The following is a 17,858-nucleotide window of genomic DNA, read 5'->3' as shown; positions in this document are numbered from 1 at the left end:
GACACTTGTTTCCTTGAGGATTCTCGATCCTGTGAGATTGATAATCAAGAGTGATTACCACAATGAGAGATACTAATCTCCCCTTAGGGGACGCCTCTGGTTGATGGCAGAGTTGGATAAAGTATTGCAGGCTGAAAGTATGTCCTGCAGGGCATGCTATAAAAAGTCATGTGTTTAGAAAAAGATAGAGGCTATGTCCCCAGTTTCGGCACAAATGTTGTGTTGATAAAAGGATAAAGAGGTGGGGGGGTTCCTATGGAGGTCTGAGGAAAGGGGGAGCCTCAGCGGGCCCATGCAGAGACATCCCTTCCCTATGAGGGACCAGTCACAGATGTATAGAATAGAATAGAGTTTATTCAGGACATGGGGAGGGGCGTTAAGAGAATAGTAGGGCAGAGAAAGGCAGAGAGAGAGAAGCGGAGTAGAAGAGTAGAGGCCCGCCATGACCACGTAAGAGAAGGGGGAGGGGAATGGGGAGAGAAGGAACAAATTAGAAAGAGGGCGAAAGCAAGAAGGAAAGAGAGAACAAGAGGGAACAAGAGAGAGAAGAGGGAGCAAGCAGCCCCTTTTATAGTGTCAGGCACGCTTGACTGTTGCCAGGTAACCGTGGGGGTGGCGCATACCTGGCTATTGCCAGGTAACTGTGGGGGGAGGAGCTTAGACAGGATGCTAACAAAAAGAGCTTGGATTGTGCTTTCCTTCATTGTTTTTGGAAATGACGACTCTTGTTACTTTGCTGGTATCCTGTTTATATTTCCTGTAGCTGTGGTTAAATATCATAATTTATTGGAGAGGGGCTTTATTTTAGCTCACAGCTCCTGGTCACAGTCCATCACGGCAGGGACGTAAAGGTGGCATGAGCCGGAAGCAGCTGATCACACCCACAGTCAAGAACAGAAAGAGAATAAATGCACGTGTGCTTGCCCGTGTTGGTTCTCTTTCCTCTTCACTCATTTTAGGGTCCAGCCCACGGCTTGCTACTATCAACATTCAGAGTGTGCCTTCCCACCTCAGCTAAGAAAGGAAATTCCTCACAGGCGCCCACGGGCCAACAAAACCTAGACAATTCCCTCCAGAGGCTTTTCCCAGGCAACTCGAAATCGTACCAAGTTACCAAGCAAAAGTCACTACCATAGTTGGTTTTTGGTTTGGTTTGGTTTTTAAGACTATTTGACATTTTTACCTGTAGGGAACTTTGAAGGGTTTTCTTTTTCGCTTTGGCTACTAAACCTAATAGTTTTCTTTTTTCTTTTTAAAAAAGATTTATTCATTTATTATATATAAGTACACTGTAGCTGTCTTCAGATACACCAGAAGAGGGCATCGGATCTCTTTACAGATGGCTGTGAGCCACCATGTGGTTGCTGGGAATTGAACTCAGGACCTCTGGAAGAGTAGTTGGTGCTCTTAACCACTGAGCCATCTCTCCAGCCCCCTAATAGTTTTCTTAACTTATGTCACAGAGTTGATGTTTTTGTAGGTCAATTTTTCCAGTACTTGGTGTAGCCATTGCTTTTCCATCGACACAACCACAGTACTATGGGAAACAACTTAAGAGAGAAAAAGAAAAAAATTGTTTTTTGGTCCGAGGTGTCCTAACAGCTCAGCTCACTGAAGTGCGTGAAGGCTGTCCACATCTTGGTAGACCGGTAAACAGACAGTGGGGGCAGGAATGGGAGAAAAAAAATCTTCAAAAGTCCACCCTCAATGACCTACTTCTACTTGCCAGACAGCACTTGTTAAAGATTCCAGAGCCTTCTAAATTAGCGCTGTCATCAGCTGGAGGCCAAGCATCGAAGTATACACCTGTGGGAGCATTTCAGCATCAAACCATTACACCCCGGGTGTCGTTCACCCCTGAGCTGGGTTTGGGGGCATTTCAGTGTCACACTATAACACCCGGAGTGTCCTTCACCCCTGAGATTTGTTTTCGTGTCTTCCTGTTCTTCCTGTCAGTCATCAGGTTAATGTGCAAATTCTGTGACTAAGCAGTTGCCCTTCCTGAACCAATAAACATGAAGTCTTTGGACTGAGTTATCAAATTGAATGCTAAATGCTAAAAACAGCAAATTCAAATGAGCTTTTGTTCATTCTCCACTATGTTTCATAATTCTTTTTGAAAAACGATTACAATAATAATGTGTAATATTCACGTATTTTTTGCAATATGTTTTCAGTAATAAATTATAACAGTAATGTCAGGTTGGAGTTAGCTTAAATCATCCAAGATCATTTGAGAGGTTGATTAATTCTATCTTACTTTTTGAGTTATGAAGTATATCATAATATTCTAGACACCCATTCATTAAAAAAACTTTTAAATTTTATTCGAATAAACCATTTCTAGCTATCATCTATCATCTATCATTTCTCTATCATCTATCTCCCCCACCTTTCCCTCTCTTGCTTCTTTCTCCTTTTCCTGTTGTAAGAAATAAAAATCTGGTGGTTCATGTTCAAAGGTGCCTTGGTTTAACTTAGATCCAGAAACTCTAGAAAACTCTCAAGTCTGACCAATGCCTGGCTGTGCCTCCTCCCCCTCCCCCATTCCAACCTAAACTCTGCTAAGCTGACGGCGGCAACACTCACCCAAACTTATAAGTTTGGAGTGGGAAATGACTAATGGCCAATCTTGCCACAAGTCCCTGTGTCCGATATGCTCTGAGATAATTAATAAACAGGATGTAGCAATCAGAGATGAACTCACATATAGTTTCACTTGAGAGGAAACAGATGTAAACGATTGCGGACATCCCTCCTGATCACTCAGGGAGAGGAACAGAGAGGAGGGCAGGCCATATGTTAGGGTTTAGCCTCTGTGTTGGTTGATTGACAATCTGCTAGGCTCCTTCTGGGGACCAAGGCTTGCAGGGCAGGAGGTGGGCAGGTAGAGCTCCATACCCCAGTCCCCCTTCTCCCCACCCCATCTCTCTCTCTTCCTCCCTCCCTCTCTCTATCTCTCCCTCCCTTCTCCCCTCTCTCTAATACACTTAAGACCTAAGCATATTTATGTCAAGTGTTCAAGAAGACCCTAGTCTGGACCTAAGATTCCCTACATCCACCCACCTGTCCGTCACTCATCCCTCCATCTTTAACTCTGGGACAAGCAGAAGAGAGTAACAAAACAGCCTGTCTGAAAACCCTGTGCCCTTGAGAGCAGTGGAAGGCGACGCAGTGCCAACAGACATCATATTATTTCTTACGATGTGATATTTTATATCTTATGGTGTAAAAATAACCACTGTGATGTAGAGAGGCCTGAAGCTTTGCCATGGGGAGCTCAGCCAGAGAGAGAAAGCTCCGTGTGGAATGCCCCTGTCTGCCTCAGCTTCCTCAGTCAGTTTCAGTGCTGTGAACCCTAGATTTGATGATGTCATCTCTGTTGAAATTTGTTTCGTTTTGTTCTTTGGAAGTTTTAGCTGAGGAGACACTCTGCTTGGCATGAGACTGACAACTGGGGGCTCCAGCCAGCTGCCTTGGCGGGGGTGTGTGTGTGTGAGGGGGTGGGGAGATGATTTCCACAATGTCCTCAGGTTGTTTGGGATACCTGGATTTGATGATGTTACCCTATCTAGCTACCTTCGTACCTACCAAACTTTTATTATTTATTCTTATACTTTGGCCTGCTCTATAATCAATAACCTCACTCATTCTAAACTACAAATAGGGTTAGGGTTATTGTAGATAAGTCCCCACACCATACAGGTCATCTGGCTTCAAGAATAGACAGCTATGAGCCAAAAAACGTGGGCCCCTTCTCAGAGCTGGACAAAGAGAATTCTCTTCTGAAGCTCCTATGAAAACCTCACAGTTACGTTCAGACCTCAACTTTAACTCGTGGAGAATTTATTTACCGTTCTGACACTGCCACCCCTACGTCTTCAAGATAATATATGTGTGAGGTCTTAGGCCATTGAGTTCCGGGTATTTTCATACAGGAAGAGGAAGCTAGTACAATACATAATGATGATACATTTGTTCACAGGGCAAACAAGAGAAGGCTAAAAGTTACTGTTACAAATCTGATCCCCTCTGAGTTCTTTTGTTGAAGGCTCACTCCTGAGCTGACAGAGCTACTGGGAGCTGCTGGAGGTCAGAACCTAATTGGAGTCAGTCATTAGGGTATGTGATGAGCGCTCTCTCTCTCTCTCTCTCTCTCTCTCTCTCTCTCTCCCCCCCTCCCTCCCTCCCTTTCTCACTTCTCTTCTCATCTTCTCTCTTCTCTCCTTTCCGGCCACTGTGAGGTGGGTGACTTTGCTCTCACACATGTTCACCCCATGCCTTGAAGCCAAGAGGTCACAGGCCCAAACCTTGAGCCAAATGAAACTTTCCTCCTCCTCAGTTACCCGGGGTGGGGGGGTGGGGGGTGGGGGGGGTGTCTCACAGTAACCGGAAGCTGACTAAGGCAGAACCCAATCTAAAACAAACCTCAGTTTACATGAATGAGAAACACTTTGCTCCACTCAATCAAATCAGGTGGCTCTGGGAGATTTTTTTTTTAAAAAGCAAGTGTAATTGAACAATATGTGTTCGTTCTTTATGGCAAAGACCTAAGTAGTAAAAATGGGTTGAAAAGGAATGAAGACAGAAAGGTGCCCCCTTACCAACATACAACTTTTCTCACCAAAATTCACTATTAAGGAAATAAGACTTTGGACTTTAAGAAAATTAGGATATTTGAAGTTTTAGCTTGAGAGTAGAGCTAAGCCGTACTAAACAGAAGATATATTCTGCCAGTGCACATCCAGTTGAATGTCCAAACAAACGTAAAACGGTTGTCTTCATACCTATAAGCATTAGAAGATGCTCACCAACAGGGCAGGGGGGTCGGTCGTAGTTGAGTGAGAGGCCTTGCTTGGAATGTGCATGGCCCTGAGTCCAATCCCCAGCTCCGTAAACAAACAACATTTGTAATTCCAGAAAATATATTTTAAAGTTTGTAGTGCATTATTTATTTACGGGGGGTGGGGTGGTGTGTGCATGCCACCATGCTCGTGGAAGTCAAAAGGCAATTTGCTGGAGGTGTGGGTCCCAGTAATCAAATTCAGGTTATCAAGCTCAGCGGCAAGTCCTTTACCCACTAAGCCTTCTCGCCGTCCCTGAAAAATCCTGGACGCCGGGCCTGCATCTTCTGATTCTGAACGGAGAACAAATGTGATTCACACAGACACAAACATCATGGGAAAATTCACACCGGGCAGGACCAGATCTGTTTGTATTCACACTGCACGGTCTCATTATAATTCCCTTTAATCAATCACCGCCCTCGAGTGGCTCCATGAAAGCCATGAAAATTTTGAAGTTAGTCCCTTTTTCTTAAGTTCTCATAAGGAAGTATCTTGAGACATCCGTGCCTTTTTTTTTTAATAGTTGGGCGTTTTCAGTCTTTTGATGTAGTTAATAGCTAGTAGGAGTCGCCCCCGGCTTGCTTTATCTATTATACGATTAAAATTCATGAACTTCACTGAGGATAAAAACTGCCTAAGATCTGAGAAGTCTTTTAACTGGCTCTCAGCAGAAAGATAAGCTGAAACAGACAGTGAGCTCTCCCGTAGATACCCTTGAATCAAGGTGAAATCATGGCCTCCTGCTCCGGCAAAATGCACCTCACCTCACAGGAAATAAGGGATAGTTGACGATGAAACCAAACAGACGTGGCCATAACCTGGAAGCTCAGATTAATTCAGGTTGCCCCAGATACCTTGTTCCAACATGCAAATGATTTTTATAGTCACAGAACAAAAGAAAGTCATAAATGAAAGTGCTTCTAAATACATAGTGTGTGGGCGGTCACAGCAAGCTTAGCTGTAAGTTTCAGATGCTGTCCCCCGGGTTGTCAGTCTTAGCATTGCTATTGGGGGAACTCATGAATGGGGTCTGTTCATACATTTTAAAAGCGTTTCCCTGAGAGTCAAGGGGTGTTAGGTAAGATGGAGGTGGGCATCGAATAACCAGTGAGGGAGCTAATGGAAGTCTAAAATAATTTAGCTCTGGATCTACAACATTCCAACTCTTTACAGTTCCAAAGTTCTAATCTGCCCCTTCATCCTTCTAGAATCTTTAGCACAGCTTTTCTTTTCCTTTCTTTCTTCTTTTCTTTTCTTTTCTTTTCTTCTAGGAACTTCAGTTCACACAAAATATTCATTGTAAAACAAGGATGCTTGATTTTTTTTAAATTAAAGCAAAATCCTCCAAAACAGAGATTTAACCAGGTTAAATCACATATCCAACCATACCATGCAGCCAAACGATCTCTCTTTTTTTTTAATTTCATCTTCACAGATGTTTAAGCATAGTATAGTGACCAAATATTAATAATACATGAACTTATAAAGACTGCAATTGTTCTAGTTAAGAGGCCCAAATATCAAACACTACCCGTCCCAACTCTTTGTCTTTTCTGATGCCAACAGAGACTTCCAAATCCTGTCAGTGGAAGTCAGCAAAGATCAAAGGGCCTTGATGCTGCCTCCGAGGAAAGAGCAGACTCTTTGCACATTTTAATAAACCTGGAATGTGTGGTGACCTGCAGGGCGGATCATGTTCCCCAGGCTCTCTCCCAGACACTGCAGTCAAAACACCCAGACTACCTCTGATAGGCAAGGATGTCACTCACCGGTCGCACTGATGACACACTGGCTTGTGTTTTTCCGGTGCTGTGCAATTTAATCTGGTTATGTTCTCAATCAATTAGGGACATCAAATATCAGACTCTGGTATCTGGAAAGACTCTTGACTTATCTTAGTTTATTGTCTTCCCTTCTCCTCTAGGGTCTGGCTCACCACCAGCCCCTCTTTGGATCTTGCTCTGTAGACCAGGCTGGCTTCTCTCACAGACATCCACCTGTCTCTGCCTCCAGGGTGCTGGGATTAAAGGCATGAGCCACCACTGCCCAGCACCACCATCTGGGAACCAGTGCCTCTCATTAGCAAAAGTTAGCAGGAGGAGGTCAGATGGCAAAAGGTAGTGACCTCCTCGCTCTCACACTGAAGGGGGCTCTCAAGTTTAGTCTTACAGTACCACACAGAGCAGAGGTACTGTGCATTAGACAGACAGCTGGCCTCTAATTGGTCCAGTCCACCCCTTGATTGTTCAGCACCCATCCCTTTTAATAACGTCTAAATATCCCTTCCCCAGCAAGGCTCATTGCTGCTCCGCTTACAATGCAATTATGCTTTTTGCAAGTGGCCAAACCTTCACTCTGTAAAGCCTCATTCCTTGACGGTCTCCTTTTTTTTTTTCTTGATTCCTATAATCTTTCACTGTGGGGGTTGGGGATTTAGCTCAGTGGTAGAGCGCTTGCCTAGGAAGCGCAAGGCCCTGGGTTCGGTCCCCAGCTCCCAAAAAAAGAACAAAAAAAAAAAAAATCTTTCACTGTGTTTCACTAAGAGATAGCCAAACTCCCTTTCTCCTAGGTCATCAGGCACCCCCCCCCAGTCTTTTGGTTTCAAAGACCTGAAAACCCTGACTGTCAAATGAGAGTTCTCCTGTAATAAAACTGTCTATCAGGCAAAGGGTCAGCCCTTCTGGGAATTGCACCATCTTTGGAACTAATCATCGGTGTCTGGTTTTGGGACTTCTAAGCCACAGTAGTTGCAGTAGCTAATACTGTGTGTGTCTGTGTGTCTGTATACATGTGTCTGTGTGTCTATATGTCTGTGTGTGTCTGTGTCTGTATGTGTGTATATGTCTGTGTGTGTGTCTGTGTGTATGTCTGTGTCTTTGTGTGTCTGTGTGTCTCTGTGTGTCTATGTCCATGTGTGTGCCTGTGTGTGTTTATGTGTCTGTGTGTCTATATGTCTGTGTGTCTCTGTGTGTCTGTGTGTCTATATGTCTGTGTGTCTCTGTGTGTCTGTGTGTCTCTGTGTGTCTGTGTGTCTCTGTGTGTCTGCCTATGTGTGTTTCTATGTGTCTGTGTCTGTCTGTGTGTGTGTCTGTCTGTGTGAGTGTGTGTATATACATGTGCACGTGTGTGGAGGAAGTGCTGTGAACTCCACATCTCACTTGCATCCTCCATCCATTGTGCAAAGACAGGGAGCATCAGGCCACAGCACAAGACATCCTGTCCAGTCTCGGTATGGTCCTCATCTGCTGAAGTTCCTCTCTGGTGACTATTTATAGAAGCAACATACCTCCACCACAAATGTTATCTGACCAGGAGAACCACCCACACATTACTTCCCGGGACTCTGCATTGTACGTTCCAGACCCCTGACTGGGTAGCCAACCTTTCAGTCCTGCCTACAGACAGCACAAATGGTCTCATCTGTCTCCCCATCCAAGAGGTTAGGCCCAGGGTGACCTTTCCGGTTGCCTTTCAAACATGCTCTGCAACTGTGTCTTCCGTGTGGTGCCAGTGTATAACAGATTCAGTTGCCCTCTTTCCCCCAAGGACCAGTTGTAGAAAACTCCTGGTGGATCTAAGATACACAAGCTGCAGCAAACCATCTCATGAGCTCAAGACTCGGCTTCACCTGAATCCTGAGAAGATAAATGCCGCGCGCCCAACGTCTCGCCAGCAAGAACAACGCGCGGACACCAGGATCCTTCTGCAGCAAAATGTTTATTGCATCTTGAAGAGGAGAGACCCGGGGCCCAGAAAGGTGCCGCTTATAAAACCCTAGCACAGCGCGTCCACACCTGATTGGTCGCTTACCCATGATCTCATTGGCACGCCCCGGGGTGGGCAAAGACTTGGCGCGAACACACTCTTGCACACGCGCACACAGCTAGTTTCCTGAAAGGAAGTCGGGCTGGCGCAGCGGAAGCCAGCGACATCTTGTAATGGCGAATGCTATCGCAGCTTTCCACAGATAAATGACACTTGGTTGTCACACAAGCACTTTTGCATAATTTTTGGTCCCATAAGAAAGAGGGAACAGAAAAAATGTGACAGATTGAGAAATGCTGTGTTTATATCAGCTGGGCAAAAATTAAATAAATAGCTAGCTCAGGAATGTAGTTAAGATACCGACAGACTACCTGGGAAGTGACAGGAACACAGGCGGGCACAAAGAAATGCGGAAGATACCCGTTTAGACCGGGAGAGATACGGAGTTGCTGTTCCTCATACCACTCTGAACACACCATGAACCCCTTAGTTCCCTCATCTGTTCCGGTATTAGCTTGCCCACTTGATACCAGGCAGAAAGTAAATTCAACAATAAACAGATCTCCATGGCTTCCTGGGGACTCTGTCATTTGCTGTCTGTGAGACCTCGACTAAACCACTCATGTCTTTAGCCTATAAGTTCCTCACCTGAGAGAGGGAACAACAGATCGTTTACTTCACCAGGATGATTGGAAGCTAAGTGAATGGATATACACACATACAGACACACATACACACAGACGCACACAGACCCACACACAAACACACATAAATGCATACACAGGCACACATAGACACACACACCCAGAGACACACACAGAGATACACATACAGACACACATATAGATACACACAAACACACAGACATACAGACACACACAGAGACACACAGAGATACACACACATAACAGATACACACAAACACACACAGATACACACACGGAAACACACAGATACTCACAGAGACACAAAAACACACATACACAGGTATACACAGATACACACAGAAACACACACAGGCACACACAGATACACACAGAAACACACACAGGCACACACAGATACACACACAGAAACATACAGACACACACAGAGACACACAGAAACATACACAAGGACATATACCCACACACACACACACACACACACACACACACACACACACACTTAGAATAGGCTCTGACACATACAAAACACAGAGGAAAAACTTCTTTTCTTCCTTTCCCCTTCCTTCCTTCCTTTTGATAGCACCATATTCTGTAGCCCGGCCTGACCTGGTACTTACTATGTAGCCCAGACAGGAACCAAACTTGCCTCACTTTCCCATCTTGGAGATTATAGATATGAGTCGCCATGCCCAGCTGAGGAAATGCTATTCCTACATTCTATTTCCTACCTACATCTCAGAGATAAAGAGAGGGACAGAGAGAGAGAGAGAGAGAGACAGAGACAGAGACAGAGACAGAGACAGAGACACGGAGAGAAAGACATGTGTGAGACAGAGTTTGTGTGTGTGAGTGTATGAGAGAGAATATGTGTGAGAGAGACAAAGTGTGTTTGTATGTGAGTGTGTGTGTATATGTGTGTGTGAGAGTTTGTGTGTGTGAAAGAGAGAGAGAGAGAGAGAGAGAGAGAGAGAGAGAGAGAGAGAGAGAGATTTTAAGGGGGCAAGCAGCAGCTGCAGAAGCCCAGCAGGCCACTGGCATCATTGTTGCCAGTACAGAACCTGAGCCCAGGAAGTGCCCAGGCCCCACACATCACAAGGTGTAAGGGAAAAAGCCAGAGGCTTAATCTAAGGATAAGATCAGCCCTTGAGGAGGGTGTTTGGAGATCCCCACATGGCGCTGCTGAGTCAGACAAAGCTGACTATGTGTCTCAACCCTGCTACTTCCTAATTGTGAAACCCTGGGCAAGAGATCTTTACTCACAAAGAGGAGGACCATGGTGACCATGAGACACCCAGTCTAGACACACAAACATAAGCTTTGGTGTCTCCTTGCCATCCTAGGGTTTGCCCTGAAACACAGAGTACGACTCAAAATCGGAAATCTCAGCTGGTCACAAAGGAACATTGTGGGAAGCTTTGGGCATGGTCATCGGCTTGAGAGAAAGCTGAAGCCTCTGGCTCCTGAAGGAGGAACAGAGGAGTCAAATTTCTGCATGTGGGCTAAGGCAGGTCCCCTCTGGAGTCCTGGCCCCTCAAGGAATCCTTCCCTGGTGTGTGCAGTTTTGTCCTGCTCTAGTTTAGGATCTAAGAGAAAAACCTCACTTTGAAGAATCTGAGTGACCAGCCCAACCTGTAGCCACAGGAAAAGGAAGCAGCTTGAGTGGCCTTTGTCACGACTATCCAGTGTAGAAGGTTATGGATACAAAGCAGGAAGTGGTCCCAGGCTAAGGACACCCCGACAGTCACCCCTCTCCTTATTCCCTAATAAGAACAGACCCCTCAGTAAAGTGTTAATTTCCACAGGTCCCCTCTCGCCTCTTCATCTTTGGAAACGAGAGGAGGAAGTCGCAGAACCCCCCAAAGCAGAACTTCTAGATGTTGGCTATTAAAGCAGGAGATCACAGCACTGCCCCTTTCCCAAGGGTGTTTGTGAAGGCTGGTATTGGATAGTTCAGGCTTCTTTTGTCTCTGCTCAGCCCACCTCCAGCGCTAGCCCACTGGTATTGTTCTGCTCAGAACTGTAGACGTCTTCAATAATGGTAGTAGCTTTCTCACCCAGCCACCCTCTTTCAGAGTGGGTTCGAGATATAGAGCTGTAAAACAGAAGTTCTCCTCTTCTCTACTTGAGCTTCCCATCTCTGCCTCCGGGCCACTTATTCCAAGAGTAACTGTTTATCAATGAGATGGGAGAGGAAACAGAATCTCACACCCGTCCCCTGATTCCCTAAAGATATTTTGCTGATCTCCAATTTGCTAACCTATATGGCAACAAGAGTAATATAATACTAAGGAAGCCCATCCCGTGACACCACCTCGGCTTCTCTTTAACCTCTGGGCTCTGATGTAAAAGATCTTTGTCTATCCAGGTCCTCAGAGAACCAGGCTCCATGTGAGACCGGTGTTGAACAGATCTGTGAGTCACAAGGAGGAGAGAGATGGGAAGGGTCAAGAGCAGCACTGGAGTTCATTACACCAAGAAAGGGGAGAGGGAAGAGAGAGTATCCAGAAGTGCCCTGCTTTACTTGGTAACTCAGAAGGAGGTGAGGCCAATATAAAGCCCTTAGCCAAAGAAGGGGCTCCTGTGCTCTGGGACCTGTCTTAGCATCCCTGACTAAATTCCTGGTCATCCATCATACCATTTGCTCCTCCCATAGCATAAGGTCCATGAGATGTGATCAATGGCCCATGGTCTCCTGGGCCCTGAAAGGGATGTTCTGTGCAAAAGTATTGATTTTTAAAGGCATATACCCATCAACTGCAAGTGTTCCCATAATACCTAAAAGCACAGTCATTTTCTCTTCTCCATTTCTCTGCTTCCCAGCTTCAGGTGCACTGTGTTCAGCTGCCTCATACCCCCACCGTACCGCAACCACACAAGAAGTTCGCCATGGTGTTACACACTCAAAAGTGGAAGTGGGAGGATCCCTGGAGCTTGCCTAGCCTAACCAAAAACTCCTCGGACCCAGTAAGAGAGCCCACATCAAAAGACAAGGGGGGGTGATACCAGAGGAGCAAATCCTTACCACTGGCTGCCATGTGCACACCATGGCAGGATGTATGCGTGTAAACCTACACTGCCACCTACATGAAAACATACACAAGTACATACCATAGTGGGTCTTGGAAATAGAATAATGAATGCCGTCTGAACCAATTCTTCACTTTCACTAATAATATAAAACACACAGGCGACTGCTTGCATTGACTCCCCACTATTCTCTGTTTGGCCCTGTGTCTCACTTTGGCAGTCTGCCAACTGATTTCACCACACACTCTTGGGTTTTTGACTCACAAAGGCCTTTGGTAGGCTTCAGAAATGTGCTGGCCCACTTCTAGCAGACTCTTCAGTTCATTCCTAACAAGTGTGCCAACCTTTTCCTTTATTTCCAACTCTGCCCCCTCCCTGTTTCTCATGACTGTTTCCTACCCTCTTGAGAAGGGCAGAACACCTGCCAAGAATGTTGCTACAAAACTCCTTACATTTGTATCCTTCCCCTGAATAATGGAAGGTGTCTTCCTTGGAAGATCCCTTCTCTACACCGATCTTAACTTCTCAACTTGTTTTTGCAGACTTTCTGCCTCAACTATGTCCTCTAGCCTGCAGCTCCTGTCTTCCCTTGTTCCCCTGTTTCCTTGGGGTCGGCCCATGATCAGTCCCTGCTCCAAGAAAGAATGTTTCCTTCAATCCTATAGTTTAGAATTTCCCATTAAGGGTCTTCTCAAATAACCTGGGTGACTAAAGCTTAGTGGTCCTAACATCCTAGCCAGCAGCTACGTATGACAAGGTTCGCCTTTGTCTTCCATACCTATCCCTCTGTGGGTGTCATGATCTTTGGGGGGTCTTCATCCCTAAATCTCTGTCAATCATTTTAACCGGGTCCTTCTCCATTCTCTGATCTCCACTCCATCCCCACCATACCTCCAGGGTTCTCCCTGGTGAACAGCTTTTTCTTTCTCCAGTAGCTTGTTTCTGAGCTCCCCAGCCATCTCCACATGGTTGGCTGCCCAGAGCCAGTGTCTCTCTAGAGCTTTGACCTACTTTATCTATGCTCATTTTTACTTGGATGTCTTGCCAAGTACCTCAAGCATGAGCCAAGCCAAAATCATTATCTTCCCATCCAACTGGTTCTTCGCGCTGCCTTTCCCCGCTTGGCTTTGTACCGTCATCCTTCCAAACACCCTTTCTTTCCCTTGTTCATGCGTGAGCAGTTTTCAAATCCTAAACATGCTCCCCCTATGGAGGCTTTGTGTGTTGCATTGTTTTCAGATCCACCTCAGTCCCTCCCAACAGCGAGCATTTCACTCAGGTTCCTTCTCTTCAGATGGCTTCTTAGTGATACAAAGTTACTTTAAAATCACAGTTGACACATGCCATCCTCTCTGGTCCATTAATGTCAGTACATTCCCGTTGTCCTCCAGTTGAAGACAAGCTTCATGTATAGAATCTACGTCCAATCTAGTCTGCCCTCAAACTCTTCATTGACTTCTCTCTGCTATGTTTTAACCTGTATGTCGTATCTCCATTTAAACCTGTTTCCTGGTCTCTAACTACAACCTCTATTTTCACACCTTTGCTTAGGTTGTGTTTACCTCAAATACCATTCCTGTTTGCCTGAACACATCATCAAAACCCCAAACAGCAGCATTTCCAGCTTCTTTCACCTTCACAGCTTCCGGGAAGCATCACCTGCTTTCCCTTTGGGAAGTTTCCTCTGTGTGGTGCTTCTTACTGTCCTGTCCTGAGCTCAGCTTACCCAGAAACAAGAGAAACATGAACGTCTTATCTTTGTCACCACAGCCTGCAAGCAGGCCTATGCCAGACTTCTGTCTGTGTCTCCTGAGTCAATGCTTCCTAAAGACAAAGGACAGAGCATGCACGCACAACCTCCTACTCACAGCTGAGCCTTCCAGTCTTCTCCCGGCAATACTTTATGAGCACAGGAAATGACAGGTTGATTGACGTCTTTAGGTTGATTGACATCTAGGACAAGTTTCTTATCTCACAGCAGAACAGTAACAAGCAGGTCACTGAACAGCACCCTGAGCATGAGCCACATTTTTTTCCTTTGGTTCTTTTTTTTTTTTTTTTTTTTTTTGGTTCTTTTTTTCCGGAGCTGGGGACCGAACCCAGGGCCTTGCGCTTCCTAGGTAAGCGCCCTACCACTGAGCTAAATCCCCAGCCCCCACGAGCCACATTTTTAAGCAGATTGACTCAGCACACAATAGCCTTCAGTAGATTTTTCTGGACACTTTGGAGTTTTTTTGTTTTTGTTGTTGTTGTTGTTGTGTTGTTTTGTTTTGTTTTGTTTTAGAGCATTTTTAGACTCATAGTAAGCAGGCAGTACAGAGAGTTCCTAGCTGCCCTGCCCTGGCATATGAACAGCCTCTCCCACTAATAAACTCCCCCATCAGTGTGGTACATGTTCTACAGGCCCTGCACTTGGCTTTCCCCTACCGAGACATCTTTATTTACCCAAAGCCAATAGTTTATGTTTGAGGAGAAAGCAGGTGGCTGGATCAGTAAAATGCCTGCCACGAAGGCACTAGAACCTGAATTCAGATCCCAAGAACCCACACAAAAGGTTTGGCATAGTAGAGCATGCATGTAACCCCAGTCTTGGGCTGATGGACAGAGGCTGGTGGCAGAGGTGTGGAGAGAGACAGATGAGGCGGGCTGGTCCCGGAAGATCCCGGTGATGAGCTTCTCAGTGAGACACCCTGTTTCAAAAGAGTTGGAGGGCAATGGAAGAAAGCCACCTGATGCTCACCTCAGACCTCCACATGCACATACACAAATGAACTCGCATACCCCATACACACACATGGACATACCATACACATATACAACGCAACAAAAACATGGAGATACACACACACACACACACACACACACACACACACACACAAAGTAGTTTGGGAAATTTATAAATGAAAAAACTCATTCCTAATTAATCAATGTATCAAGTAAAACTTTTTAAAGGAAAATTAGAAAATACCTAACAGGGGGAGGGGGAGGGGCATGGGAGAGGAGGAAAGGGGGATAATATTTGAAATGTCAATACATAAAATATCCAAGAAAAATAAAATTATTTTTTAAAAAAAGAAAGAAAGAAAGAAAGAAAGAAAGAAAGAAAGGAAGAAAGAAAGTACCTAGCAATGAACAAGATATGGTGACAGGCATCTGTCATCCCAGCCCTTGGGAGGTAGAGTCAGGAAGATCCTGATTCAATAGCATCAATTCCTATGTATCAAGTTCAAGACCAGCCTGGGGTACATAATTTGTTGTGTCAAAAAAAAAGAAAACAAAAACAAAAACAAAAAAACAAACCAGCAGAAAGAAAATACAATGAATCAAATGGTGAGAGGAAATTGTTACAATGAAAGCAGTACTTAATGAGAAACAACTTTTATCCTTAAGAATATGAAAGACCTGGGTGCGCTGGTGCAGACTTTTGATCCCAGCACTTAAGATGCAGAGGTAGGCACATCCGGTTAGGCCCAGGACTTGGCAGGCAGAGGCATGCGGACCTCTGAGTTAGAGGCGAGACTGGTCTACAGAAGGAGTTCCGGGACAACCAGGGAGATACACAGAGAAACTTGTCTTGAAAAAATTAAAAAGGAAAATCACCTAAAATAAAAATAAGTGAGTCAGAGGAGAGAGAAAACCCATGAAACCAGGAGATAAACCAACCTTTGCCTATCCTGACAGAATCCTCAAATCATTAAATCATCGCTGAAAGGGTTGTCATTACCAAGCCTGGTCTAAAGGGACAGCACAAGCAATTATGAGGCAATAAATGATATATCCAAGTGGAACAAAGTCTTAGAAGTACAATTTTAACACATTTACACAATGGTGATATATGTATCTGCCTGATCTTAGACATGTGTTCCCAAGAGTGTATGTGAAGACACATTGGGTGGGCTGGAGAGATGGCTCAGCGGTTAAGAGCACTGACTGCTCTTCCAGAGGTCCTGAGTTCAATTCCCAGCAACCACATAGTGGCTCACAACCATCTGTAATGGGATCTGATGCCCTCTTCTGGTGTCTGAAGACAGCTACAGTTAAAAAAAAAAAAAAGCGTAGGGCATGTTTTCAATAGTGACTGGTGACAGGTGATGGTGGCTCTGCTTATCCTCCACGTGACTGCTCACTGACTTCCGTTGCTAAAGGTGGCACTCTAACACCACGCTGTCTCTTCCCCTCTGTCTCCCTCCTGGCTGGAGGGTAAGCATGCTCACTCTGCTGTGTTACTCAGACTCATGAAACTATCCTTGGACTTAAGACAACATTTTTTAAAAAGTTATTAAGTTGAATAAAAGAACTTTGCCTTTCGTTGGACAGTGGCCCGTGGTGTGAGACTGATCGGATGTGTCTCTTATTCCAGGTCAGCCGTGCAGCTTGCAGACTTGAAGAGAAGCAAGGCTCCCACCACGGTGAGCATTGCACAAGGCTTTGCTACGACAACCTATCATCAGTAAGTGACCTAGACTGAGGAGCTGAAGAGTTTAACACATTACAGCCCCTGTTTATGAGCTTCTAGCAACCCTTTCCAAACCTGCACCTTGACAGGTTACGTGGGATGCTACAACTTTGTCTCATCAGGATTAGGCAGTCTTTATTTACATCAGCGTCTCATTAAAGACCCAGCCTCATAATTGACAAAATGTTCATGGGTTCACTTTGGGCCATTTGCTAGAGAATCTTATTTTCATGAGTAGAAGGTATTAGACGAATAAAAACCGTAGAAACTAGGATGATTGGCTTCTGAATTCAAAGCTTGTGTCTCCAGCACACGTCAGAGTAGGTCTTGTAAGACCTGGTGCATGTGGGACATCAAGGTATAGCCGGAGTCTAACGACAAGTGATATGCTCTTGTTAGACAGCAGCAATGTCTTAAGAGAGCCCCTTGTGTTCGGCTGGTCCTGCACTGTTCAATAAGTTCGCTGTGGCTGCTGGAAATAGAGGAGGTGAAACTCATCCTAACAGAGGTATGCGGTATGTGCAAAACACATCTTAATTCCAAAGTTGTTACAAAGAAGAAATCGTGATGACCTCAAAATTTTTACATCGCCCACCTGTTGATATGTTTGGAATATGTTGGGCCGAATAAACTGAGTTGCTAAGAACGAATTTCATCTACATTTTGTGTTTTCTTTTTTTTTTTTTCCGGAGCTGGGGACCGAACCCAGGGCCTTGCGGTTGCTAGGCAAGCACTCTACCACTGAGCCAAATCCCCAACCCATTTTGTGTTTTCATGTGGCCACTAAAAAACTTGTTACACATGCAGCTGTCCTGGACACCTGTGGTCTGGTCTTATCACAGACCGCACAGCCAGGCAAAGGAAAGACTTAGCGATATGGAGCCTCCTGAAGAACCTTATGCAGAGTGGAATCAGGGTTGGTCACAATTTCCTTTTTCTTTCTCTTTTGTTTTTTTCTCCCTTTCCTTCTTTTGAGAGGATCTTACTTTACCAATAGATAACCTTAAACTCTCTACATACCAGACTGGCCTTGAACTCACAGAAATCCTCCGGCCTCTTCCTCCTGAGTGCTAGAACTAGAAGCAAACACCAGCA

The 17,858-nt window shown here is 45.1% G+C and overlaps 1 protein-coding gene across 1 annotated transcript in view; it reads left to right on the top strand.

The window, feature by feature from the left end:
• The window catches only part of Creg2 (cellular repressor of E1A-stimulated genes 2), a 73,441-nt gene extending 56,028 nt beyond the window's left edge, over positions 1–17,413 (top strand). Inside the window, exon 3 of the mRNA XM_008767069.3 lies at positions 16,668–17,413. Coding sequence (XP_008765291.1) covers positions 16,668–16,761 — 94 coding nt within the window. The 3' untranslated portion in view covers positions 16,762–17,413. The remainder of the gene's footprint in view (positions 1–16,667) is intronic.
• The last annotated feature ends 445 nt before the right edge of the window (positions 17,414–17,858 follow it).

Source organism: Rattus norvegicus, chromosome 9 (assembly GCF_036323735.1).
Source record: "Rattus norvegicus strain BN/NHsdMcwi chromosome 9, GRCr8, whole genome shotgun sequence".
NCBI lineage: Eukaryota > Metazoa > Chordata > Mammalia > Rodentia > Muridae > Rattus > Rattus norvegicus.
This window is presented reverse-complemented; position numbering and strand designations above follow the sequence as displayed.